General features: G+C 55.8%; 2 protein-coding genes across 2 annotated transcripts in view; one reads left to right on the top strand and one right to left on the bottom strand.

The window, feature by feature from the left end:
- The first annotated feature begins 792 nt into the window (after positions 1-792).
- Positions 793-9,984, top strand: CST7 (cystatin F). Its single transcript, XM_040981037.1, has 4 exons — positions 793-945; positions 6,621-6,793; positions 8,389-8,505; positions 8,711-9,984. Exons 1-4 carry the CDS (start codon positions 876-878, stop codon positions 8,786-8,788), a joined length of 438 nt encoding a protein of 145 aa, XP_040836971.1. The 5' UTR covers positions 793-875; the 3' UTR covers positions 8,789-9,984.
- A 510-nt stretch (positions 9,985-10,494) lies between these two features.
- The window catches only part of LOC121157050 (adipocyte plasma membrane associated protein), a 36,414-nt gene continuing 24,439 nt past the window's right edge, over positions 10,495-22,469 (bottom strand). The window contains exons 4-9 of the mRNA XM_040981036.1: positions 21,813-21,905; positions 20,853-20,969; positions 18,527-18,701; positions 17,143-17,277; positions 16,470-16,662; positions 10,495-13,194 (exon numbers count right to left, since the gene is read on the bottom strand). Of these exons, the coding sequence (XP_040836970.1) occupies positions 12,985-13,194; positions 16,470-16,662; positions 17,143-17,277; positions 18,527-18,701; positions 20,853-20,969; positions 21,813-21,905 (923 nt within the window). The 3' untranslated portion in view covers positions 10,495-12,984. The remainder of the gene's footprint in view (positions 13,195-16,469; positions 16,663-17,142; positions 17,278-18,526; positions 18,702-20,852; positions 20,970-21,812; positions 21,906-22,469) is intronic.

The raw sequence follows: 22,469 nt of genomic DNA, 5'->3' as shown, positions 1-22,469 counted from the left end.
CTCTGCCAGCCACCCTGAGTGCACTGCAGTGTCCTGAGCATGGTTGGGCCAGCTCTACCAGCCACCCTGACTGCAATGCAGTGCCCTGGGCATCCTGGGGCAGCTCTGCCAACCACCCTGAGTGCACTGCAATGCCCTGGGTATTCTCTAGTACCCGGGGTATGGCTAGTAGCAGCACTCTCTGCAGCAGGAGCCTGCCTGCCCTCATGGTCCTAACAGCACATCTTGGAGCAGCCAGGACCTAGGAGATCCTCACCCCAAGAGGAACCCAGAGGCTCCTGCCTGGAATCTGGACCAACCTGGGAGATCGGCAGTGTTTCCCAGGGAATTGGGTTAATGTGAAGGCTGTGAGGCAGAGCTCAGTTGCTCAGCCAGCCCTGCAGTGAACTCGGAGACCTGAGTGTGTCCCACCTGCTTCCTGCCTCTGCCCCCCAGAGCCCCTTCCTCCTGGCCATGTCCAGGTCTGGAATGGAGGGAGAAAGAACAAATGGAAAAGGAAAACGGCATGATTCTGCTTCTGAAAGTCCCAGCTTGTTCTGCACACACCAGCTTTCTGCCAGTGCCTGGGATGGGCACAGCAAGCACAGGGCTCCGTGTCAGGCCTCACTTCTCCTGCCCACCCCACCCCCCAGCAAACCGTCGCTGCCTGGAAACTTTGTAAAGGAAGCGGTTGACGGTGTGGCCTACAGAGGTGGCCAGGGGAGGGCTTGTGAGCAAAATGACTCAACAAGAAGCCACTCCTCACCAACCACGCCGAAATGCAGGCGTCCCCAGCTCCGCCCTGGCCCAGCCCCGGCCTTGGGGGAGCGGGGTACTTGGCAGGGTGGACTCCGCTCCCCACACTCGAGCCCAGCACTGCCCATCATCCTTCAGCAATGTGGCTGGCTGGGGTGCTGCTTGCCATCTCCTGCCTCATGGTACACACCACTGCAGCCCCTTCCCCAGGTAAGAGGGTTCTTCCCTGGCCACCCCACTGCTACCCCTAGACTAGCTGACCACAGTGGCTTCCTCCCCACCTGGGACTGTGCAGCCCCTAAAGGAAGCCCAAGATCTGCCCGGGGGTGGGAACCGGAGCCAACCAAGGACACAACCACCCTGCGCAGGTCCCCCTAAGGGCATCCCTGCCTGTCTGCTGGCCTCACCTGACCAAAGGGACTCTTCAGTCTGCCCCTGGACATCAGGGAAAGTACGAAGAGAAAGGGGAGGGGAAGAGAAGCTGGCTGGGCTGAGAGGTGAGCTGCCCAAGTTACACAGAAGGGGCTGGCCGGTGTCCTCAGATGCCCACATGAATGTAGAGCCACAGACGGGGGCAGCCAAGCAGGTGTCACGGGGCTGTGACCTGCTCAAGTTCTACCACCCAGAGACTAAGAACAACCAGATGAAGGGTGACCCCCAGGCTGGGTAAACATGGAATCAGGTGGCATTGGCACGTGGGCTCTGCCTCAGTTTTGGCCCCAGGAGGGGGGTGAATGGTGGGTGCTGTGACTTGGGGGGGGCGTCTCTCAGTGAAGGGGCACAGGCCAGGGAGCAGACACCAAGCAAACAGGCAGCCCGCTCTTGGCCAAGCCAGCAGCTTGCTGGGCCAGGGCCCCTCTCTGCGGAGGCTTCTGCTTCCCATCCTGCTCTGACCCTACCTGCCACCTCCCTGAGCCACTACCCCACGGTGTGCTCCAGGGGAGAAGCAGTGAGCTGGGGTGAGGGTGTGGTGGCAGCTGAACATGCGCAGTGGACAAGCAGAGCTTCAAAGCCAGATCTCTTGAAGCGGTTGCCTTCCTACCCACCCACTCACCGTTCCCACTTCTCCAAGTTCTGCCATCCCACAAGGCAGGTACGAGGCTGCAGGTGGCGCCCCCTGGGCACTGGGCTGTGTCAGCATGGCCAGGCTTTGCCGTTTCCCAGGCCAGGGCTAGCCTGGGCCTCCCCCTTCAGACCCACTCTCCGACTCTCAGATGGAGGAGGTGGAGTCCCCACAGAGGTTGGGGGGACCTCAGACGCCCTTAGATCAAAGCTGTGGGGCCTTGGAGAGGCTGCAAGGCTCAGACCATCACCCACATAAAGCAGGACCACAAACCTCCCCCCTCGGGCCTGAGGTGGTTGGTGGGTGGAGGGAACAGGGTTGCTGAGCCTGAGGGGTCCAGGACGTCTGCGTGAGCCAGGCAGCCAACGCTGCAGCCATGTCTGGGAACCTGGGCCCCAACCCGGGTCTGTACTCCACACAGCCCGCTGCAGCTGACAGCAGATCCCAGAGCCTGCTGGTTGGAGGAGAAGCAGAGCTGCATGGACGCCCAGGGCCAACCCCTGTAGCATCAGGCTTCTCTCCACTGAGCTCCCCTCCCTGCCCTCCACACACTGTGCTGCCAAGCCCTCCAGGACACAGGACATTGCCATAAGGCTCACACAGTTGCAGCTGCCGTCAGTTACAAGGGGGGGGGAGGGGAACGTTGCTTCTTTGTCTTCCTGGAAACTTCCGCTTTTCAGGAAGCTGCCTCCCCTCCCCCTCCAGACAAGCCAGGAACCTTGGGTCAGGGGTCACCTGCTTTTCTATCCAAGCCTGCCTGGAGAGACAATCTCTCCTGCAGAATGGGGGCCTCCCTGCAACCTCAGAAGGACAAAGAAGGGGTGAGCGGGCCTGGGGACCACTGCGCCAGCCCACCCTCCTGGTGGTGATGTTCCATCTTCTAATGGGGCCAAGTGCTTACCCTTGGAGGAGCCTCTCCTGCACCCAATAACCAGTGTGCCACATGTGGTATCTTCTCCATTCTCATCGCCACCACCACCTGTGACGTGCATGCCACCACTTCCCCAGTAACCCTACCCTCACTACCGCCACTTGGTTATAGATGAAGGTGAGAAGGCTCAGAGAGGTTAAGCACCTCACCCAAGGCTGCACAGCAGCCAGAAGGTAGGGCCAGGATTCCTCCCACTAAAGCACAAGCCCACTGGCTCCTTAGCAACCGGGGACCCCAGAGCACAGCTCGTGTAATGACCAGCAAGGAACCCAACCCAGAATTTTGGGGGTGTCAGGTGACAGAAGCAGAGCAGGGTATGTGCAGGCTGAGAAGAGTCATTGCTGGACACTTACTCCCTGTCACCCCAGTCTTGGGCACAGCCCCGGGAGACGCAGGGCAGTAGGGGCGGCTGGAAAGGTTTCCTCTCCAGGATCTCAGCGCCACTCAGACCCACCCATAATGAGGGGCCCTCAGCCCAGGGCACCAGAAGGCCTCCCTTCTGGGGAGGGCTAGGGGTTTCACACACTGGGATTCCCCCAAGCCCAAGCCACCTCTAAATCCTCCTGAAAAAGGAAAATGGCTTCCTCTTTCCTTTTTTTTTTCACCTGTAGTGGCTTCTGTAGAACCCATCCCTTCCCCACCGCACGTGCAACCATCTGGTCCAGGCAGGCCTTCAGGACGAAGGCTGGCACAGAGGTGGTGTCAGAGGGGAACAAGCTTGCACCCTCTTCTACTCTGTGTCCAAGTGACGGCTGCATCGCCACCCATATCTCCAAGCTCTGGGATCGCCCACTCGGCCTAGGATCACACTTCTGATCCAAGCTCTGGGGTCCCCCACTGAACCCAGGATCACACTTCTGATCCAAGCTCTGGAATCCTCCACTGAACCCAGGATCACACTTCTGATCCAAGCTCTGGGGTCCCCCACTGAACCCAGGATCACACTTCTGATCCAAACTCTGGGGTTGCCCACTGGGCCCAGGATCACACTTCAGATCCAAGCTCTGGGGTCACCCACTGGGCCCAGGATCACACTTCAGATCTCAGATTGTTGGTAAGGGGTCCACGGACACAAATAGTCATCATGTGTAAATGAAGCAGAGTTCACCCAGGTGGAAAATGTTGAGAGGGCAAGGCCTGATGCTGAGAAACACAGGATGGGGGTGCAGCAGGAGGCACCTGCCACTGGTGTGGTGGAATTGCATTGTTAATTTATTTAAAATAGAGATGGAAAGGAAAGGGGGAGAGAGATTCTTACATCACTCCCCAAATAGCTACAAGAGCCAGGGCTGGGCTGGGCTAGGGTGAAGCCAAAAGCCAGGAACGTTATATGGGTCTCCGTGTGGGTGCAGGGGCCCAAGCACTTGGGCCATCCTTCACTGCTTTCCCGGGTGCATCAGCAGAGAGCTAAATTGGAAGTGGAGCAGCTTGAACCAGCACTCAGAGGGAATACAGGTGTTCCACACAGCAGTCTAACCCTCTGTACCACAGTGCCAACCCTAACAAACAGCATTTTTTATCATCAAGAAGTGTTCTGGTTGCTGTACCTTCCACTCTAATCCTTACTCTGTCCCTGGTTCTCATGGGACTCCCCTCTGCCCTCAGTCCTTGGTCCTCACGGGACCCCCTCTGCCCTCGGTCCCCGGTTCTCATGGGACTTCAGTGTACCTTCAGCCCCTGGTGCTCACGGGACCCCCCCTCTGCCCTCGGTCCCTGGTGCTCACGGGACCCCTCTCTGCCCTCGGTCAGTGGTGCTCACGGGACCCCCTCTGCCCTCAGTCCCTGGTGCTCACGGGACCCCTCTGCCCTGGGTCCCTGGTACAAGTCCAGGAGCTAGGAAGGCGATGGTAACCCCAATGCTGGTATGATCACAGCTCCCCATATTTCACACATCTGTGTCCTGACAGTACCTTATCAATGCCTGCAATGTTGGACCTGGCCGCTGAGAATAACCCACAGGCAACACCAGGCCCTGGGACCATGGGAGCACGTGTACTGCCCCCGCTCCCATCCCACCCTGCATCAGTGATGTATGCACAGCTGGCGCTCACTGCCCAGGGCACTACTCTAAGCCCTCCAGCCCTGACCTCCTTCCACCCAGACAAGGAGTTGGCCAGCCTGCAGACTGCACTTAAGCCTTAGGTCTAAGAAACAGGGGTCCCTCTGGCTCCTTGCCCTAAACCTTGATAATTGCCTGCTATCTCCCTTTGGAGTTGGGGGACACTGGGTCCCCAGCTCTGTCCTCCGCAGTTGCATTCATTCTTTCTCCCCAAAGCTTCCATTTCTTCAAAGTCCAGGAGCCAGCTGGGCCTCACCTCCTCCTGCACCAGCAGCACCCGTGAAAGCTTGAGGCACCTGAGACCCCATCACAGTGGGATTGTGGCGTGTTACCACAGCACAGCCCTGGAAACCTCTCCTTAGGAAGTCTAACCATAGGACTGCTGCTGCTGCACTGGGGCCCCTACTTCCTGCTACTCAGTCCCACCTCCCTGAGGGAAGCCCTCACCCCAGGGCTCAACGTCAAAGGCAGCAGAGGTGAATGGCCCCAACAGCCCAGCCCAGCAGCCACTGCCCACATAGCCCAATACTTAAAATGTGGACCCAGCCACCAAGAAGGGACATTCCCATTTGGTTGAATGAGCTCCAACCTGATCCATGGCAGCCCTGGGCGGCAACTGCCTTGGGAGACAACCACACTGGTATTTCAGAAAATGTATCAACCCTGAGCCTAGCGAATCACAAACTTAAACCTTCCCTTACCCATCTCCCCAGTTTGTCAAAATGTCCCAAACTTTCAAAAATTTTTATTAACTATACAAGTTGTTCATAGTAGAAAAAAGTGAAAAATATTGAGAAAGCCACCCCAGGGCCAAAGCCAGCAGCATTTGCTTTTGGCTGTACAAAACATGAGGACTAGTCACACTCAACCATCTCCTCTTTGTATCAAAACCCAAAGTGTACGACTTCAAGTAGCAGACATCACACCTGGTCCAGCTCCCCAGGCCCTTTCTCTGGCTTGTGCTGGTCTCCGAGTGCTGGGACCCAGCCCTCCACTGACCACAGGGCCTAACTGACTCCCTACAGACCCAGCAGCCCCACCAACAACCCTGCACGCAGACTCCTGCATCTCACTGCTTTGCCTTTGTTGCTTGTTGCTGTGCAGGACACAGCATCTGTGTGCCCAGCACAGGGGCCCAGGGCTGGGAATGGGCTGAACGAGGGAGCGCGCAGCTCAGGGGTTCCAAACGCAGATTCCAGCCGGCCAGCCAGTAGTCGAAGCGATGTTGAGGTCCAGGTTCTCCCTGGCTCTGGCACGGATGCTGGGGAATGAGGCTGGACCGGAAGCACCCCTCGGGCTATTTCCCTATCTTTCTGCCAAGCATGGGCCTCCTTGTTACAGGAAGAGCAAAGAAACACAGCCACCTGCTGTCCGGCTGTGGAATGACATTTGCCATCAGCCCTAGGAAGGGCATGGACTCGAAGAATCTTGGGAGACAAGTGGAGAGGGAGGACCAAGTCAACTCTAGCACACAGGACAAGCTGAAGGGTCTGCAGGCGAGGCAGGCTGACCTTTCCAAACAGTCCGGGCCGTGTCCTGCCCACAGGCCCTGCTGCCAGGGACAGGGGTATGTCCTGCATCTCCTGATCAGGGGCTGGAAGTCAGCAGGTGGTGGGCAGGTCCTGGGGGACCCACAGCACCTGGTCCCAGGCTTGGTGCATGGAGCAGCCAGAGGAAAAGACAGCAAGTGCATTGTTGGGGGTAAAGGGGGCAATGGGGACCACAGCGAACCCAGAGGGAGATGGACCACCACCCTACCCTGAGGTGCCAAGGCAGGGCCCCTGCCGACATCTAGCATCGCTGTTCCCATCCTGTTCTCTTTTCTTTTGCAGTGTTTTGTTCCCAAGACCGTGACTCAGATGTGAGGCCAGGATTCCCTGAATCAATCAAGACAGACGATCCCGGAGTCCTGGCGGCAGCCAGGCACAGTGTGGAAAGATTCAACAACTGCACGAATGACATCTTCCTGTTCAAGGAGTCCCGCATCAGCAGGGCCCTGGTCCAGGTGAGTGGCCCTGGGCAGCCTAGCAGCCGCGGCCCACACCCCCATCCCTGACTCCGCCAGCTCAGACGCCTGGGCCGAGACTGAGCACAAAGGCCCTGGGCCAATGCTGACTAGAATCTGTGTTTTTCTGAGGCCCAGAGCCCACAGGGAGAGGGATGGAGTCGTAAACAGGGTTCCCAGAGGCGGGAGGGCTGTAGGGAGAACCCGATGAAGGCACCGCCCTTGAGAACATCACTGCCAGACCATCACCCCTGCCTCACCCAACCTCAGCCCCATAGGTCTCCCTGCCCCTCTCCAGACCCCCAAGCCCCACCTCCCTGCTCTGCCTCCAGTCCACTGTCCCACTCCCACCCTCAAAGAGGACACACAAATGTGAAAGACTCAGGCACTGCCCAGTGGTCTCCCACCAGATGGGCTGCGCAGGGCACAGCTGGCCTCCACTTCCAAGAACACACCGTCAGCACGGGCAACTGGAGGCATGACGGTGGAAGCCAGAGGGGCTGCCTGGGGAATCCGGACAGGGGGCAAGCCTGTGCCTTAGGCATGTGCTGGGGCTAGGAGTGGTTGGAGAAGGGCTGCAGCAGCACCCACTCTGCAGGGCTTTGTTCTTGGCTGTGTTAACCGGTTCTTATGGTCAGAAGCGAGTTGCAGAAGGCTGGCAGGCGTGTGGCTCTGGGCTCAGCCTTCCAGCATTAGTGCCCTCTGAGGCACTGTCTACCAGGGTGGTCAGGCCGAAGCTCAGCCCGTCAAGGAGGACAGGAGGTCATCCTGAACCCTGCTCATGGGGGAGATGACCTTGTTGTACCTGAGATGGGGCCAAGGCGAAACATGAGCCAGGTCACTCCACCAATTAGAGAATGGCTTTTTCCTTCCTTCCCTCCCCTCCCCTTTCCTTTCTTCCCTTCCATCCTCTACCTCTCCTCCCTCCCTCCCTTTAGATTTGGTTTTATTTATTTTGAAAGAGGAGTAACAGAGAGACTCCATGTATTTTACTCCCAGGATGGCCACACTGACCAATGCTGGGCCAGGTCAAAGCCAGGAGCCTGGCTTCATTCTGGGCTCCCACATGGGTTGGCCATCTTCTGCTGCTTTTCCAGATGCCTTGGCAGGGAGCTGGCTCAGAAGTGGAGCATCTGAGACTTGAACCAGTGCCATATGGAGTGCTGGAGCTGCAGGCAGAGGCTTTAATCACTACGCTACAACTCCAGCCCCAGAAGGCTCTCCTGAAATTCAAAACATGTGGTTCTCAGGAATGGGTGAAAGGGCACAGGATGGGCGGGGGAGGGAGGCAGCAGGTATGATGAAACAGCAGGTATGTCAGTGCCGGGCAGGTTCTTTGGGTCTCAGAAGGAAGGGAGAGGATAGGCAGGAATTTGCCTTTGCAAGGAGGTGAGGAACAACACACAGGGCGACCCCAAGGCAACTCTGAGTGCAGAGTTCTGGGCGGAAGTGATCTGACCTCGATAGGCAGGGGATGAGGGGCTGTGGCACACTGCCTTCCCCCACCTCACCTGCGTCGGGACACCTGGGCTGGTGTGTGCACAAACCTGCCGCCCTCCCACCAGGCTTGTAACACCAGCACGTATGCTCTGCAGATAGTCAAAGGCCTCAAATACATGCTTGAGGTGGAATTCGGCCGAACCATCTGCCGGAAGACTTCGCATGCTCGGCTGGACAACTGTGACTTCCAAACCAACCACACCCTGGAAAAGGTAGGGATGAGTAGGATTCGGGCCTGGACCCCCCCAGCATCACCTCCTGCATTCCTGCAGCACCATGACACAGGGCGACAGGGAGGTGATGGTGGGAGTTAGCACCAACTTACACACACCGGTGCACACAGACGCTCTAAGGGGCCAACAGCACCTGCAGCATCAGCTGGGGGCGAGCTCTCAGCTGGGCCCTTGTCTCTTGCAGACCCTGCACTGCTACGCTGAGGTCTGGGTCGTCCCCTGGCTCCAGAGCGTGGAGGTGCCCGTCCTGTACTGTCACTGACTCCCGCCTCCTAGGCAAGACCACGGCTGTGACAGACGCACAAGAGGAGCCCAGGCATCCCTACAGCTCAGCCAGGACAGGAGGGGCGGGACCCCACCCACGGATAACATGTCACGTCGCACTTTCTCCTCCAGCTAACTATTTCACTAATGCTTTGCACCTAGATTCACAGGGGATTGCACACAGGGGATCGCATTCTCCAATGGGAATAACTGGAGTTGTGGCCACAGCAGACACAGGCAGACCTGAGGGATGGGAAAGGGGCTCCGAGCCTCATCTTGAGGGCCCAGGTATCCATCTTGGGCCTGAGGTAGCACTTGGCACTGGGTTGGATGAAGGGAGAGGCCAAGCATGCTACAGACCACCATGACCTCCTGTGGAAGCATAATGCTGAGTCAAGAGCTTGACCACCTCGAAGCCAAGGCTGTGTGTTCCCACTTATGGGGGGGGGTCATCATGGGAGGTGTGTGCTGTGAGGGGCTCCGCTCTCCAAGTGGCCTGAGTAAGGGGCTCCCCATGAAGTTCTGCAATGATTGCCAACCCTTCACTGCTGGCTGAAACCTGAAGACCCCAGCAGCCAGACAACGGCCAGGACTGTGGGCAAGAACTGGCAAGGAAGGCAGTGCTCCCTTCCCACCAGGGCCCTCTTGGCCAGAGTCCTCTGCACTGCCCATGAGGCCCGAGGGTTCAGAAGGGCTTGGCACAGCTTCCCCCTGTGCGGGAGGGCAGGAGGGGAGCCCCACTGCAGACGTGGCTGCACAAGGGATGTGGAGGGAGGACACTGAGGGTAGTGGAATACAAGCCTGGAGCTTCAGTGGGATGGGGTGCCAGAGCAAAGGCAGCAGCTCCAACGTCTGAAGGGCCCAGGAGGCTCCAAGCACAGACTGTCCAAGGCCCCAGCACTGGCACCAGAGGGCCCCTCTCCAGCCCCATAGGAGGACATCTTGAACCTTTTGCAAACGAGCTAGCTGAATCTCCCCGGGAAGGCCCGGGAGCAGCTGACATGGAGATGAATGGACAGGAAGCTTCCTGATCCGCAGATTTACATAAAAGACTTGCTATACGAACCGATTGTGTACTGGAGAGCTGTCTCTTCCTGTTGGAATGTAAATGACTCAGATCCCCCTCCCCTGATGCCTGACAACCTTCTTTTAAAAGTCTGATCCTGGCAAAATAAACTTCTGGCTATCTTATCATCATGGTAGTCCACGCGTGTTATTACAGCCTTTATATACCAAATTCATCGCTGCTGGACAGCAAACACATTCCTGTGCAAAGTACTCAGAGCACGAAGACCTCTGTCACCTTAAAGCAACAGGGATGGACAAGCTCATTAGCTGGAAACAGAATCTGGATCCAGTGAGCCTAGCAGGGTGCTCCCGTAGCCAACCACACCATACAGAAAATATCTTAAGACAAAAAGGAATCCATTGTTCATCACCCCTGCGCTGACCACAGGGCGTGATCCCACAGGACGACACCCGACCGACCCCAGGCTTCCTCTCCACACTCTGCTGCCAGGATCCAAGCTGCCTGCCAGCTGCCGTGAGCAGGACAGCTCACTGCTACCTCATCTGCCTGCTGACCTGCTGCCTCCACCAAGCTTGCACGGTGGAGGAGTGGCTGGACAGGGTTACCATCACAGCAGGCACACCACTGTTCCTGACGACAGCATGGGAGAGCTGCCAAGTCTGAGCAGGGATGCAAAGTCGTTGCAAGCTGCTGATGGTGCTCAAGGCCTGGGTGTACTCCGGGTTATTATAACAGTCACAAAGGGAATGCAAGCTGGGCGCTCTGGGTTCTAACACAGCTTGATCACAGACAGAAAGAACTGTGGTCCAAGGTCTCAAATCAACCAAACCAGTCACAACCCCACCAGAACACCTCCCAAGTGCCCAGAGCTTCCTCTAGGCAGGCCATTGCTCCCTGCCCCATTAGCTAGTGCCAGCTCCTTCGCCATGCATTTCTGAGAGGGTGCACACAGGCCTGGGCTGTGGCTTTCAAGGCTAGCACATTGGTCTTATTGGACCTGGGCAGCCCAGGCCAAGGCCAGAGAGCCCTGCTGGGGCCCACAAGCCTGGGAAGCCTCAGTCGTGGTACCGGGGTCTTGGTTCAGTTGTGTGTGAGGGGCAGCTCTGGAGCCTCAGCTCCCATCATGCAATGAGACCGTGCCTCCTTCCATCATTTAGAAGTCAGTGGACGTGGACCTCCGTCTGCAGGTGTGTGATGAGAATGTGGTAGGCAATGGGTCACGTGTGCTAGTGACTCACACTGGAGCAAAAACATACACAGCCCTAGTGCGAAGACTCTCGTTTGCACCTCACTGCTCCGATTTACCAGTTGAAACACAGGAAATGACACGTACAGACAAAATCAACATCTGAGGCAAAGTGGAGACGCCTTCGCTGAAAACTGTGAATGACAATTTCCCAGCTTCTCTGGTGAGAATGAGCGCTAAAAGCCAAAGCTCTCTGTTCAGAACTGAAAAGTCAACCTTCGGGCCCGGCACTTTTAAACGATTAGGTGTACACTTAATGTTCTTGTATAACTGTGCTAGGCAGCTCACCGTTAGCTATTGAAAAGGGTTTCATACAGTGAATACCCGGCTTGCTGCCTTACGGACCGACAACACCAGCAGCTGCTCACCTAACCAACCAGGATAAAGCCAACCTGTGCCTCTGCTGTAGGGTGCTACAAGCTAGCCAAGACGAGCCAGCTTCAAGCCTGCTGGCCTGCCTGCTGTGACAACACAGGGAGTTCTGAGCGTACCATAGCTAACAGTTCTCTTTACTACCTATAAACATCGTACTGGCCAGATTATTTCAAACACTTCAAAACACCAACATCCAGGAAGGAAGAGTCGAATGTAGGGTCCACTTACGGAGGAGGAGTCAGTGCCGAGGACAGGAGCCTCGGCCCTGCTTCCCTGGAGATGCCGGATGCCCAGGGAGAGAGGGCTCCTACGCTTTCCCTTCCCGAGCACATCACAGGACTGCCGCATCTCAACGCAACAGCTCTGCAGTCCCAAGACACCCTCCTACCAACAACTGGTGACAGAGTGACACTCCTCGGCCACATCACCATAAAAGGTCCATCAGCAGAGCAGTCCTGTTAATAGTATTTTTTATTATCAAACTCAATTCCAGTGTCTGGACGCATTTGTCAAGGTACACATCAACTTGGACTCTTAACATTAGAGCAAACAGGATATTAACGTGTGTGCTACTCACATCTGTGGTCTAGAGGTGCAGAACAGAGAGGAGACATGGGACACCCTGAACACACTCCTGCAGCGGCTGCTGAGTCCCCAGGTCACCTAAGTCCTATAGACAAAAACCCAGTAAGACATCTGAGCCAAGGACCACTTAGCCTTTTCTAGGCACCCACTCTGGAGTCTCCTCGCATTTTTATTTATTTTATTTGAGGCACACAGAGAGAAAAACAGAGTGCCTCTATTTACTGATTCACTGCTTCAAATGTCCTCCACAGTTCTGGCTGAAGGCAGGAGCCAAGGATTGAATCAGGTCTGCCACATGGGTGCTGACTCCTGGGTAGCATGTCAGCAAGACACTAACTTTAGGAGCAGAGCTGGGAGTCAAACCCGGACCCTACAATACGGGATGTGGCTGTCCCACTCAGCATCTTAACCACAGGGTTAAATGCCTTGAAAATCTCTGGCGTGTCAGGTGGAAGGGGCAGTGATGCTCACTCTACTGTGGAGGGAACACGTAGGACCCTGGGCACACACCCCACAAGGTCCCCACGGACACAGCTCACACAGCTCCCAAAATGCTCACACCTAGGCTCTGCCTCCCCGTGCACCCCCCCAAAGGTATCACCCCATTTCCTAATGAAGACACTGCAGTCCTGGGCAGCTCTCCTCTGGCTCCATATACCAACCCTGAGCCTGCTAAAGCGCACACTGATTCCTAGCTCACAGTTATTGCACCTAGAAAGCTTTAAGAAAAAGAACAGAAAATGGCTCACAGATTTACCTTCCCTGGCTGATACATTATGCTTCTCTCTGAAACCAAAGCCAAGCCCCCATGAGAGGAGGCCCTCGGGGGCCCACACATCCTTGGGAGCTGCACCAGCCAAACCTCCAAGGACTGGCAGGTACAGTGGGCAGAGCTGTGTCCCCTGCTCCAGCTGGTCCAGGCAGGATGCCGCCCAGCACGCAGGGCTGGACTGTCCGGCTATGCATCCTGGAGGTTGAGTCTGCAGAGGAAGGGGGACCTGAAGGAACCCAGGTACAGGTGCCCATCCTGCTCATGAGCCTCACTGACATAGGTGGCCACCAGTCCATCAGGGTCGTGCAGGCTTCTCCGGAAGGCCCCACTGTCGCTGAGCTCCAGGACCAGGCTGTATCGCGGCACAAACTTCATCACCGTCTCCAGGCTAAACAGCTGCAAGGGAAGTCAAGGCGAGACCCGTGAGAAGGCTGCGAGCAGTCCCTGGTCAGTGCAGCCAGGTCAGCTACAGCCAGGGCCAGGGCAGCACCACGAGACGGAGCCAAGATCCCCGGCTCCTGCTCCCCCAGAGCAACCCCACCTGGCCCATCTCTGTGGGCCAGTGCAGAGCAAGCACAAGTCATCTTTTGCTGGGCCAGCTGAGTACCCAGAAACCCCAATATATTCCAAGGCACGTACAGCCCCAAAGCCAAGACTGGGAATGATTCTGGTACATCAGGTCCTAGGATGACAAGAGCCACAAGGGTTCTGTGAATAAATCCATGCCCCACAAACAAACCAGTCCCACAGCTTTCCTTACAGCTTAGTGTGTGGATGCTGGGGTGCAGCTCCAAGTTGAGCACCCTAAGCCCTCTCCCCGCATTCACAGCTGACAAGGTTTAAAGAGAAAAGCCCAGTGGAGAGGACTATGCGGCAACAGCTGAATGATAGCATCTGGCTCCCACACGAGGGCAAACCCCGGGGCACCTGAGTGTCCTAATGGGGAGCATCCCCAGCCACTGGATGTGCTCAGCAGCAACATTCACGCAGCTTCCCACAACCCTGCGTCTCTGTGCCCTGCGCACCCAGCCACTGCCCAGACGCCCCACAGCCAGTGTCCACACAGCAGCCATGCCCAGCTTCCCATGACCCTGGATCTATGTGCCCTGCGCACCCAGCCACTGCCCAGATGCCCCACAGCCAGTGCCCACACAGCAGCCGTGCCCAGCTTCCCATGTCCCTGGTTCTATGTGCCCTGTGCACCCAGCCACTGCCCAAGACGCCCCACAGCCAGTGCCCACACAGCAGCCATGCCCATCTTCCCACAACCCTGCGTCTCTGTGCCCTGCACACCCAGCCACTGCCCAGGCTCCCCACGGCCAATGCCCACAGTGCAGCCATGCCCAGCTTCCTCAAATGTTCTTTGCACTCCGTCACTCCCTGCGGAACAATCAGGCCAAACAGTTGTCTGTGAGGCTGGCAGGACAGGAGGCCTCGGGGCACGGGCCATTAAGGCAATGTAGGGAGAGGTACCCCACATAGAGTGACAGGATCCGAGTTGTATGGGGGAAGGGTTACCCCATATGGTGTGACCTGATCCAGGCTGTTGGGGCATTGTGGGTGAGGCATGATCATGGTATCAGAGCCACTGAGGGGAAAAGGCGGGCTCCTACACATGGCCAATGAGTGAGGACAACCCAGTGTGCACAGCTGACCCCAGCAGGGGCCACATGAGAGGAAGACAATGGCTACACATGTGTCACATTGAGGGAAACTGATGAAATGAGTAAATACAGTCTCCTTGTTGGAGAGGACTGGGGAGAAAAAGGGAACAGTCCAGCTGGGCTGAACTTCTGACTTGAACTTCCAAATGAAACAAATGGCAACTGTCAACCAAGCAAAGTGTGTGTGTTACATACACATCCGCAAGCAAGGATGACACACATTTTCCCCAAGCGGAGCCACGACACCTAGACACGATGATGTGGCTGACAGCATGCAAATCACCAGAAGGGACCAGCCAGGGCTCCTTGAAAGAGCGCCCCAGAGCCAGGATGGGCAAGCCAAGACTGTGTCCCAGAGGGACAGGGACATATCCAGTAGCCACTCCCTCCGGCCACAGCCACATAAGAGGACATCAGATAAACAGCCGCTCCTACGAGAGCCAATGATACAGTGGGAAGCTGGGAGCTGGCTCTGAGGACGCCCCTGGAGAGTCCGCTGTCTACACCAGCCAGGGATGAACTGCACAACTGCTGAATCACAGACATCCAGACACCACCCGACGTGGGGACGTGCTGCGGCCCACGAGGAACGGTGCTCAGAAACAGCAAGACTGATACTGATGAGACGGGACAAGCAAACAGCACACGTCCTCCTGGATGGAGCACTTGGTCGGCATGGATGCCACGACAGCTGCACAGCAGTGGGAACACTCTGACTTGGCTGACGGTGGTGAAGGGCAGTGTTCCATTCACGGGGACACAAGGCACGTATCTGACAGTGATGGGGCCCCATCATGTGAGCCCACAACAGCTCAGGAGGACAGTTCTCTGCCCCCTTCCTGCCCCTCGCCCAGCATTGGGTCTGTCTCCCTGCACACCCTCACATCCTCTCCTCCCTTCCCAGGGCACAGGAAGTTGGGAGATGCAGCAGGCGCCACGCTCCCACCCAGACACATAGGTTCTCGGCGCATGGGATGCATATCTGCCTGGACGGCTGGCTGGCTCCTTCCCACACAGTCAGCCATTCATTCAACAGCATGCTTGGGGGCCTACCATATGCCAGACACTGTTACAAGTGCCCACACTGCATTCAAGACAGGGGCATACAACCACCAGCAGCCATGAGCAGGAAAACTGGTGGTGACAGAACCAGCACCTAGCCAGGGTACCAGCAACACACCATCACCTGAATTCCTCAGCAGCTAGCACCGTGCGACATCTCCCCTCCAGAGACAGCCTCCCCTCCAGAGACAGCCTCCCCTCCTGGCCAAGCTGGCCTCCTCCAAACCCTCTCCTGGTCCCTTGGTCTCCTGGTCTGCCTCTTCCGTCCCAGCAGAGGCAGAACATGTGGCCCCAGGGAGGGCAGGCTGGGGACGCTACTTCCTGTCACTGGTCACACACAACACCAATCCCATATCCTGTGAAGGACAGCTCACTACAAGACGCGCGCACCCACATGAAAAAGCTGGCAGCCGGACCAGTGTTTGCAGGCTGGTCAAAGGAATGGCCAGCCACTGAAGGAAGTGAGGATTTGGTTTTTTGTTATTGTTTTTTTTTTAGGCATCTTGTGTGGTAGGAGGTCTGAGAACAGAGTCCCCTGGCGTGAAGAGATCGGTGTGACACTGGGAAGGCAGGAGGAAGCCAGAGGAATAAATCCCCAGGTGGCCACGGGAAGGCGCTGTGCTGGCTGTGCCCCCGGTGCAGGGAACGTGCAGGAGGGCGCAGGCCTGGAGGAAAGTGGACAGTGGGAGGGAGGAGAGCGGTGGGCAGACAGAGCCCCTGAAGTCAGGATGGTCAGGCTGACCTCACACGGCCCCAGGAGCAGGAGGCCCAGAGGGAAACTATCAGGGGTCAGTCACCTTTTAGTGTGCAGAATGCAATGTGCCTGAAGAAGCCATTAGAAATAAAGCAAATTTTAAGCAGAACTAGACTGCTTAAGGGCTATAAAAGTTTATAAAAAAAAAAGAAATCATAATTAATTTTTTTTTAATTAGGTTTTATAATTACCTTAAAAATCATTCTCTTGATGTAGGGTCTCTCGGCTAAGAAGTCCAACATGGAAAATCCCGGGTTGGGGCGGATGCTAGACATGGCTACCCAGTAACCACCAGTGCTGCTGGGCCGGATGTTGTCTGGAAATCCAGGCATGTTCTCCACGAACAGCTCAGCCCCTCCCTTCATCAGGCCAGACACGTAGACTCTGAAACGGCCCCCCAAGAGGCAGTGAGCAGCTCAGCCCCCTCACTTATGGGCAAAGCTCACACTGAGCACCAAAACGCTGTTGGCCCAGCAGGAGCAACAGCATAGATACCAAAAAGGGATGCTGGGGGTGCAGCCCGAGGGAAGTTGGTGGGGACAGGGCAGGAACAGGGTGGCACCGCTAGCACTAGGGGACAGTGAGGGTGCAGCCCAGTGGGAACAGGGTGGGGACAGGGTGGGGTCAGGGCAGCACCACTGGCACTAGAGGGTCCTAGGGGTGTAGTTTACTGGGAACAGGGTGGGGACAGGGTGGGGCCAGGGTGGCGCCAGGGTAGCACCGCTGGCACTAAGAACTGATAGGAAGGACATCCAGCCTGAACTTCCCTTCTGCCAGCATCACCTCCACCTGCCATGTCCCATCTCACTTGGCCACCAGGAGCTCCAGCAAAGCAAGCGACAGCACCACTAAGAGCACACGTACCTTCGTATCCTCGCCATGGTCGTCTCGGCCACAAGCACAAAGTCCTCTGCCGGGGAGAGCTGGACTCCATTAGGGAAGCGCAGCTGGTCCAGGAGAACCCTCACTTCCTTGGTCACGGTGTCGTACTCCAGCAGGCTATGGGCGCCAAAAAGGGAGGAGGACACCTTGGGGACAGTCGGGCTTAAGGCTCTGCTCTCCCTCCTAAGCCTTCAAACGCAGGGCCTGGAAGAGGATTCAGCCTCACAGCTCCTGGCCCCTGCCTCCTGGCCCCTGGCTCCTGGCTCTGACCTGGCACAGCCTGGCTACTACACTCATTTGGGGAATGAACCAGCAGGTGGAAGGTCTCTGTTACTCTCCCTCTCTTTCTGACTCTCTTAAATCTTTAAAAAGAGAATGTTTACTACTACAATTTTAATGATCTTTCATATTTTAAGCTTTACTGTATGAGGAGCCTGGTGCAATTGCTCAACTTGCTAATATCACAACTCCAAGCACCAGGATCCCATATGGGCTTCTGCTTGTGTTCCAGTGGCCCCACTTCCCTTCCAGCTCCCTGCTTGTGGCTTGGGAAAGCAGTGGAGGACGGCCCGAAGCCTTGGGACCCTGCACCCACATAGGAGACCAGGAGGAGGCTCCTGGTTCTCGATCAGCTCAGCTCCACCCATTGCAGCCATTTCAGGAATGAACCAGCAGATAGAAGGTCTCTGTCTCTCCTTCTCTTTGTAAATCTGCCTTTCCAAAAAAAACAAATCTCTAATAATAATTTTAAAACCCTCTTTACCATGTGTGAAACAGACATGTTTTTATTGATCACTGTTTCCATTCCTGGTAAATGAGGGTCTTTTCACTTACTCAACTATTTAGTGGAGCACTGCACTTTTGACTATATTCAAAATGTTATCTCAAAAAACAAACATTTTTTAAAAAAAAGTTTCAGGCCAAAAAAAAACCCCTCAAAATCCTGTGGCATGGAACACACACTTTTTAGAGGTCTGTTATTTGAGAGGCAGTGTGGCAGGGACAAAGGGGGAGACAGCTCCTCCACTCACGGGTTCATTCCCCAAGTGGCTGGACGAGCCAGCAACCTGGGCTTCCTGCCTCCGCGGCAGCGCCGTCTTCTGCTGACTCCCAGAGCACATCCGCAGGGAGCTGGAGAGAAAGCGGAACAGCTGGGACTCGCCCCGGCACTCACATTCGGATATGGAGTGCTGGCACTGCAGGTGGGGGCACTAACCCGAAAGTGCTGCATCCCAGCTCCGACCCCGACAAACAGCCTAGAATTCCATTTCCTCACACACTTCCCCAAGTCCCCTGCCAGTGTGCTAGAAACACCCCAGGGCCTGCTGAGGGGCTCACGGTGGGATGGCCCGCAGGGAACCCTCACCGCCCGTCCTCGGTGCCCTCCATGACCAGAAGCAGGTAATCTCGCCGCTGCCACTTGCTGCTGGAATCCGTGAAGTAAATCTTCCTCCCGTCTCGGGTGATGGTCAGGTCATTGATGAACGACAGCTTCTTGCCCTCGATGGGCATCTCGGGGGACAGCAGGAGCTTCACTTCGCCTACGTACAGGGAGGGGAGGGCAAGGCTTGGAGTCCAAGAACACTTTCCAAACAGTAACAATCTAAGTCATGTAGAAGGGAAAAACTAAAATGAGCTCCTCCATGCCAGATGATGTATTCCTTCTTACAGTAAAACAAAAGAGTGTGTTCATGCTTGGTGATGCATTTTTATCTTCTATTTTTCAAAAGTTTCATTTATTTAAAAGATACAGAGAGAGAAATAGCTTGAGCAGGCAAGCACACACTTCCATCCCAGATGCCTGCAACAGCTGGGCCAGGCCAGGAGCCAAGAACTCCCACGCAGGTGGTAAGGGCCCCCCGAGCACCTGAGCAGCTGTTACCCGCTGCCTCTGGAGTGGGCATCAGCAGAGAGCTGCATCTGAAGTGGAGGCAGGACTCAATCCAGGCACTGCAGTGTGAGATGAACACGTACCAGGAAACACCTGCGCCTAGACTAACTTCATTAAGGCAGAATGCTTTCTATTAAGACTAGGTAATTGTGGGGTCGGTGCAATGGCAGAGCAAGCTAATGCTCTCCCTGAGGTCCCAGCATCCCATTAGGGCACAATTCAGGTCCCATCTGCTCCACTTCTAATCCAGCTCCCTGCTTGTGACCTGGGAAAGCAGCAGCAGAAAATGGCCCAAGTGCTTGGGCCCCTGCACCCATGTGGGAGATCTGGAAAGGGCTCCCAGCTTCTGGCTGCGGATCAGCTCAGCTCCAGCCGCTGCAGCCATTTGGGGAGTGAACAAACAAATGAAAGGTAATTCCACCTCTGTGCGCCTCTCCTTCTCTGTCAAATCTGCCTCTCAAATAAAACAGACAAGACATTAAAAAAAGAGAGAGATTGTGAAGGAAAGTTTTGTTTCTGTTGAAGTCAACTGACTTTAAATCCTCTAGTAAGAGTCTTAGGTAATGGCTTCAGTTTTATTCGTTTGCCTGAGAGGAAGATACAATGTTAGACATACTTGCTTTTAAGTAGACAAGTAGCAGCACTAACTTTCCCAATAATACTAATATTAATATTAATAATGGGAAAGGGTCCGGTGCTATGGCACAGTGAGTTAAGCACCGTCTACGGTGCCAGCATGCCTGGGCTCCAGTGCAAGATCCAGCTTCTCTACTTCCCACCCAGCTCCCTGCTAACGCTCCTGGGAACAGCAGAGGATGGCTCAAAGCCTTGGCTCCCCACAGCCGCGTGGAAGGCCTGAAGAGGCTCCTGGCTCCCAGCCCGAGTCCCGGCCTCCGCAGCTGGGAACCAGCAACCAGAAGATCTCTCTGTCTTTCCTCTCTATAACTCTGCCTGTCAAAAACACGAATGAAATTTTAAACAAATAATAGAACTAAACATTTCTTCTTCTTCTTCTGTGTATGATCTCACTTCAGCCTTCAGTTACCCCTCTCTCCCGGATGAGCAAACGCGACGCCGAGAGGCCAGGCCACTGGCATTGTCGCTCAGTCAGTAAGCTGGGGCCACCGGGCAGCGGGTCTGCAGGGCCCTGGTTGGCACTGCCTGGGAATCCACTAAGAAAACACACAGCTGACGTTCGAGAATACTGCTCGAAACGAATCTGTAACCAGTGAGGGGAGAGGGAGGACGGAGCGGAAAAACAGAATAGACAAAGGGGACAGCAGAGAGAACACTGAGAGAGATGCAATTAACAGAAAGAAGACGTGGAGAGACAGGCGGAAACGGGCATGAGGAGTGAGTCACTCTGACACAGCGTGACCAAGGCACAACACAGGGAACATGAGGGAGAGGGGAGGCAGCCATGGCACGGAGTGTTCTGGGGGGCACTCACTGGGTGTGAGGGGAGGCAGCCACAGCACGGAGTGTTCTGGGGGGCTCTCACTGGGTGTGAGGGGAGGCAGCCATGGCAGGGAGTGTTCTGGGGGGCTCTCACTGGGTGTGAGGGGAGGCAGCCACGGCAGGGAGTGTTCTGGGGGGCACTCACTGGGTGTGAGGGGAGGCAGCCATGGCACGGAGTGTTCTGGGGGGCATTCACTGGGTGTGAGCACAGTGCTTGTACCCTTACAGAGTAAGTGAAGCACTACTGAGTCTCCAGGAACCTCAGTTGCACAAAGCTTATTCTATCGACGCGTACACATATGGATAAAGAAAGATCTGAAATCACTCGGATGCTCTCACGTACGTTTCCAAGGATTCACTTCAAACAGCCCCTTGTAAGCATCAGCCACAAACAGAGTCCCATTGGGGCCAGCTCGGATGCCCAGAGGCCGCCCACACGCAGGCTCGTCATCTCGGGTTTCTAGAACAGACAAGAGGGCTTGGCAGCTGGTTCCAGATCCCACCTGTGCCTTCCCCATGCCCAAGTATCTCACCCTCCCTCCCACAGATACACCCTGCTGGGCACAATAGAGGCACAGGCGTGCCTGCTGGGGTCACCAGGAGGGCTCCCTGTGGGGTCACCAGGGGGATTCCCAGTGGGGTCATCAGGGGGGCTCCCGGTGGTGTCACCAGGAGGGCTCCCTGTGGGGTCACCAGGGGGGCTCCCTGTGGGGTCACCAGCAGGGATCCCAGGGGGTGCTGATCTCAAGTACTCACTGTGGGAGCTTATGTCCAAAACAGAACGGAAATAGATTAAATAACCGCATGGAGAATAAAATCCACCCGACAACACCTTGGCTGTGGTGCGTGTCAGCACAATGCCTGGAAAGTCACCGACAGGTTCCCAGCAGTCTCACGGGGACCACTCACAGGGCACTACTGCTTTATTTGGACTTGGTGCATTTGTGCTGTTTCCACTTCACAATCAAAGTGCACCATTTGTCCAAAAAAATATCTGATAATGAAAAAATGGTAACCAAGAAAACGTCTGTCCTGCCAGTTTTTCTACTCTAGTTTTCCAAAATGTGTCTGGTTCAAGGATATGTAAACAACTTACTGACACACGGGGAGCTAACACAGGGATTGGACTCGGTGTCCGAGGGGCGACAAGGCTCCCATCAGCAGGCGGTGAGCTCTGAGGGGACCAGTACACTGAAACCAGACCGACAGGGCTAGCGAGGGGCTGGCGTGTCTCCCTCTGCCAGAAGGTCAGAAGTTCTTTTGCTCCAAGAGTGAAATTGACTTCCATGTGCCACCTACTTACTGCAAGGCCCTGACCCAAACCGGGCGACGGTCTGAATTTCCCCATTCTCCAGTTTGACGACCCGGCCATCAGCTGTTCCTGTAAACATCACATCTGTTTAACAAAAAAAAAAAAAGAAAGAAAGAAAAAAGGAAAAAGAGCATTATGGACTTAGCCTAAAACCGTGACCACAACACCTTCTTAAAGCCGGTGGCCTGTGCATGTTTTTTCATCCCCAGAGAAAAAAGGAAGTTCTGAAGCTGAAGGGGAAGTAATGTCTGGAGAATGAAAACAAATCCTCAGTTGCAAGTGTGAAACTGGGAGCCTGGGGAGGCTGAGCCTCAACCTGCCTGTCTGGCCAGGGGCAGCAGCAGCAGGCAGCGATAAACTGCAGGGCTGTCCCCACTGCACCATCCCTCAGGTGATGCCTGGCCCTCAAGGGCGCTGCACCTGCTGCTGCAGCCACAACATCCCATTCAAGCAGAAGGACTTCAAGGGATCCTCCAGGTGAAAAGTCCAGCCCACTGCTCCCCTTCTCACACACCCCGAGTCCAAAGACCCTCCTAAGCTGGCCATTTTCCACATGGGGGGCCCGAGCTGGCCATATCCAGCTTGCTGTTAATGCAGGCCCCAGGATGTAGTGATGCTGGCTCAAAGAATGGGGTCCTTGCCACTCAT

The sequence above is a fragment of the Ochotona curzoniae genome, unplaced genomic scaffold, assembly GCF_017591425.1.
Source record: "Ochotona curzoniae isolate NIBS_2020 unplaced genomic scaffold, NIBS_Ocur_1.0 contig_3520, whole genome shotgun sequence".
NCBI classification, from domain to species: domain Eukaryota; kingdom Metazoa; phylum Chordata; class Mammalia; order Lagomorpha; family Ochotonidae; genus Ochotona; species Ochotona curzoniae.
The sequence above is the reverse complement of the archived record's forward strand: the minus strand, read 5'-3'. Positions and strand labels throughout refer to the sequence as shown.